At 50.1% G+C, this 4467-nt stretch overlaps 1 protein-coding gene across 1 annotated transcript; it reads left to right on the top strand.

Annotated features, from left to right (window-relative positions):
• The first annotated feature begins 1841 nt into the window (after nucleotides 1-1841).
• Nucleotides 1842-2258, top strand: LOC137834025 (uncharacterized). The gene has a single exon (XM_068642091.1). The coding sequence runs from the start codon at nucleotides 1842-1844 to the stop codon at nucleotides 2256-2258; it is 417 nt and encodes a 138-aa protein (XP_068498192.1).
• Nucleotides 2259-4467: the final 2209 nt, after the last annotated feature.

The following is a 4467-nucleotide window of genomic DNA, read 5'->3' as shown; positions in this document are numbered from 1 at the left end:
TCACGGTGTGGTTCCCCGATACCCATGGGTAGGAAAGACCATGGAGGGAGCGACGTCGTGGGAAAGCCTCAGGTCCCGATATCTCGGGAAAGTGATAAAGAGAAGGAAAAGGTGGCTTCAAGGCCATAGTGATAGTACCAGTGAAGGGCAGCCTGACTCGCGAAGTACCCCTGCCGCCCCAGAGACGCCTTCGGGACAGATACGACCCAAGAGGAAGGTCACGCCCAGGATAACCGGGTGCAGGGTGTGAGAGGAAGGCAGATACGCTCTCAGAGTAAGTGGCTAGATACTTGGGGGCATGAGTTGGCACCCAAAAAGCCACCCCTAGCGCAGTAGCACTCCCAAGCAGGAGGACCCACACGTAGAAACGTCCCTAGATGGGCAGAAACGCCCCCAGATGGGGTCATGGCGTCGTGAGGCCCTCCACGTGTACGACAGCAATGCCGGAATAGAAACACCCTCTAGTCAGGTGCCAGGTAATTAAAGATATTCAATACAGTTTCCCTTTTCAGCATTCAGGTACTATTATGGCTCCCAAGCGTTTCAACGTCTTAAATGCGCTACGTTTCGTAATTAAGCGCTTTAATGAGTGCGTTACGTTCGAGTTAAAAGCGCTTTAAGGCGCTTTAAATGCTGGGGCAGTTTAAATAGCGTTGGGAATGTCGAAAAAGGGTTGGAACCTTTGGCAAACTTAGGAGAAATTCTTTAGTTGCTTGCCCGTGCTTTAAGGTTACGTACAAGTGACTGGAGAATATTTTTGCAAAAAGGAGACAACACACACACAGATACACAGTTCTTTTACCACCTTCAGAGTGCCACACGCGGTGCTCAGATACGTGAGTGGGCAGTTTTTTGGTGTTTCTTGCTGGCTGACTTGAGCGTCGAAGTGCAAACGGCCGCTAGGGCGCCTCTTTGTCCTTTTTTTTTGCAGGAATTCACAGGCAATCAGTGGGAAGGAGTCCTTAGCTGACGGTTGAGGTCGCGCACGAAGACGTCCCGGTCAACCGAACGGAACATTACATTTTCACACACCTTTATTTAATAACCACACCTCCTAAAACTATACAAGAGTATTTCAAAGCTTGGCCTTGCCCCTCATGGGATGGACTTGGGCTCTTTGGGCTTTGGCCTTCTTGGGCTTGGGCTTGGGCTTTGGGCTTGGGCCTCATCTTTATTTTATGTCTTCTTTTAATTTTGAGAAGACTAGAAGGAAGAACTTCAAATGTGAGGGTGGATGTCCTCTTCCTCCATTAATAAAAGCCTCCTTTATTTGATTCTCATCAAGGGTTTTCCTGGCCAACAGTGAGAGAGGACTGCGTGCGATACGCCTAGCATTGCAAGCAGTGTCAGATGCACGCTGATTGGCACAAGGCGCCGCCAGAGGAACTGAGATCCATATACAGCCCATGGCCTTTCCATACTTGGAGAATCGATATCTTAGGCCCGTTCCCATTGGCCATAAGGCAGATGAAGTACTTGATCGTTGCCATCGAATACTTCACCAAGTGGATAGAGGCAGAACCAGTGGCACAAATCACTGCGCACAAGGTACAACACTTTGTTTGGAAGAACATTGTGTGTCGTTTTGGGGTGCCAAGGTGTCTCATTTAAGATAATGGCACCCAGTTCGCGAGCCAATAGTTAGGAAAGCTATGTACAGAGGTAGGGATCAAGCAGGTGTTCGCATCAGTTGAACACCCCCAGACGAATGGGCAGGTCGAGTCAGCAAACAGAGTTTTGTTGAGGGGTTTGAAGCGCAGATTAGAGAAGGCTAAAGGGCGTGGGCAGAAGAAGTACCAAGGATTGTATGGGCTTACCACACCACGCCTCAATCCTCCACCATGGAGACGCCTTTCAGCCTAGTGTATGGATCGGATGCCATGATCCCAGTGGAGATCCACGAGAGCTCGCCTCGTTTCCTAGGTTTCGTGGCAGAAGAGTCCAACGAAGGAAGGAGGGTGAACCTGGACCTGATAGATGAAGCTAGAGAAGAGGCAAAAATTAAGGCTGAGGCTATGAAGAGAAGAGTGGAGCGTCAGTACCGCTCTAAGGTGAAGCTGCGGCAGTTTCAGGTTGGTGACCTGGTCATGAGGAAGGCTCACCCTTACGAGTTAGAAAACAAGTTGTCTCCCAAGTGGACTGGACCGTTCAGAGTAACCAAAGCCAAATGGAATGGTTCGTATAAGTTAGAGACTCTAGAAGGGGGCCCTATCCCACGTAGTTGGAATGCGGCGAATTTAAAGTTTTATTTCAGTTGAGATTTTGTAAAGGGGACACTCTTTTTCCTTCCCGGGGGTTTTTTAACGAGGTCACCCAAATAAATAAAAGAAAAGTTTAAGATATTTCTGCCTTAGTTTTTCCCTTTCTTGTAAGATCAAAGACCAAAGAAACAAAGACAAAGATGGGGCGTTGCCAAGTTGAGACGTCGCCAAGATGAGGCGTCGCCAAGATGAGGCGTCGCCAAGATAAGGCGTCGCCAAGCTAAGGCGTCGCCAAGATAAGGTGTCGCCAAGCTCAGGCGTCGTCAAGCACAGGCGTCGCCAGATAAAGAAGCGGAGGTCAAATGCAAAGCAAGATAACAGGTATGTTGAGCGTAAGTTAAAATTCGGGTGCCTAGTCCTTGAGCAGGGGTTAAGGGATTCCTTCGGGACGCCCCCTCCTCGAGTATGAATAGCTAGCCCCGGTACCAGATGTCAGTATAAGTTAAAAATCCGGGTGCCTAGTCCTTGAGCATGGGTTAAGGGATTCCTTCGGAATGCCCCCTCCTCGAGTATGAATAGCTAGCCCCGGTACCAGATGTCAGTGTAAGTTAAAAATCCGAGTGTCTAGTCCTTGAGCAGGGGCTAGGGGATTCCTTCGGGACGCCCCCTCCTCAGGTATGAATAGCTAGCACCGGTGTCTGGTGTTTTAGACACCCTGAGGACGATACGGCGCTGCCTTAGTATGCCTCTCCTCAGGTGTGGGCACCAAACGCAAAGAGATAAGGGATAAGTTGCCCTGGTGTTTTAGACACTCCATGGACGATACGGTGCTGATTGTGTAGGCCTCTCCATGGGCGTGGGCACCAGAACGCGACTTTTATCCCAAGTGTCTAGATACGCTCAGGACACCCAGAGCAGGTCCCTCCTCGAGCATGGGCACCCAGTACAGGCAAAGATAAGTCCTCCCCACCCTTGATGGGTAATGGCGAAGCAAGCGACGTCTTCATAAGGAAGACTCCTCGAAGATACGAAGGCCAAGCGAGTTTCTGAGCGAAAAGAGAAAGAGAAGGATGTGACTCACACCCTAAGAAGAAATAACAAGAGGGGGAGACACGTGCTACCTAGAGAGTTAAAGACAAAGCAACAAAGAAATGGCTCGGAGGCCAGTACCAGCCAAGCCTTTGATGCGGAAAAGAAAACAGAAACAGACAAAGCGCAAGCAGAATTGAAAGCAAATGACATTTTAGGCGAATTCCAAAGTTATAAATAAAAGCAAGGTCGATTGTCAGAATTACAAGTAAATTCAAATGATTGTCAATATAGATTTACAAGAAGATAAAGAAGTCAAGATCAACGCAGCTCATTCCCCAAGGTCGAGGGGAACGACCTTCCCGTCAACAATATGGCTGAGAGGGTTGCAATTGGAGGTGTCAATTCCCGGGTTCTCACAGGCGGCTTGGGCTAAGGCCTCCTTGAATCCCTCTGCAAAGGTGTCAGCCATGTTGTCGATGAGTTTTCCTTTAGCCCGCTTCAGATTTTCGATGGTGGAGTCTCGGGCTTCCCTCTCTGTGATGAGCTCCTTCTTGGCCCTCTCCAGCTCTTCGATCACAGAGTCCCCAGAGGCTAGCTGCTTCTCGAGAACCTCCTTCTCCACTTGAAGCCTGTTCAGTTCCGCCTGAAACTGATTATGCTCAGATTGAAGAAGGTTGAGCGCTTCCATCTGTGCAGCTAGGTCTCCTTCGCTCTTCTTCAGCGATTGCTTCCGGTCAGCACACTGATCAGCAAGTTGTTTCTGCTGAGCCTCGGAAGTTCGCATCACCGCTTCAAGAGCAGCGATTTTGGATTTGAGGGATGCCACCTGAGTAAGGAGCTCAGTGCCAGCTTGCCCTGCGTCATATAGACGTTTGCAGGCTTATGCGTTGATCTCTCTGGCGCTCCTCGAAGAGGCTTTGTAAACCTCCTCTTGGCACGCCCAGCCACGGCACAAGCTCTCATTTTCTTCCTTCAAAGTAGCCACTTCCCTGTCGGAGAGCTTGGAGCGTGCGTGCCTCGCCAGCCTTGGACTTTGCTTGGGCGCGCCACTCAAGGGCAACGGCCAAGAAGGCACCCAGATAATAAGGCATGCCCTCTGACCGTGGCACCCCGGAAGATTCACCTGGCGACAGCCTCTCATTGAAGCCCCTCATCAGCTGCACGATGGGAGGGGGAATCACTATAAGTTCTGGGGTAGTTGTTGGGGCGGTTGGTGTTGGTGTTGTTGTTGATA

The sequence above is a fragment of the Phaseolus vulgaris genome, chromosome 5 (genome assembly GCF_000499845.2).
Source record: "Phaseolus vulgaris cultivar G19833 chromosome 5, P. vulgaris v2.0, whole genome shotgun sequence".
NCBI classification, from domain to species: domain Eukaryota; kingdom Viridiplantae; phylum Streptophyta; class Magnoliopsida; order Fabales; family Fabaceae; genus Phaseolus; species Phaseolus vulgaris.
Note: the sequence above shows the minus strand (reverse complement) of the source record. Positions and strands in the feature narration are given on the sequence as shown.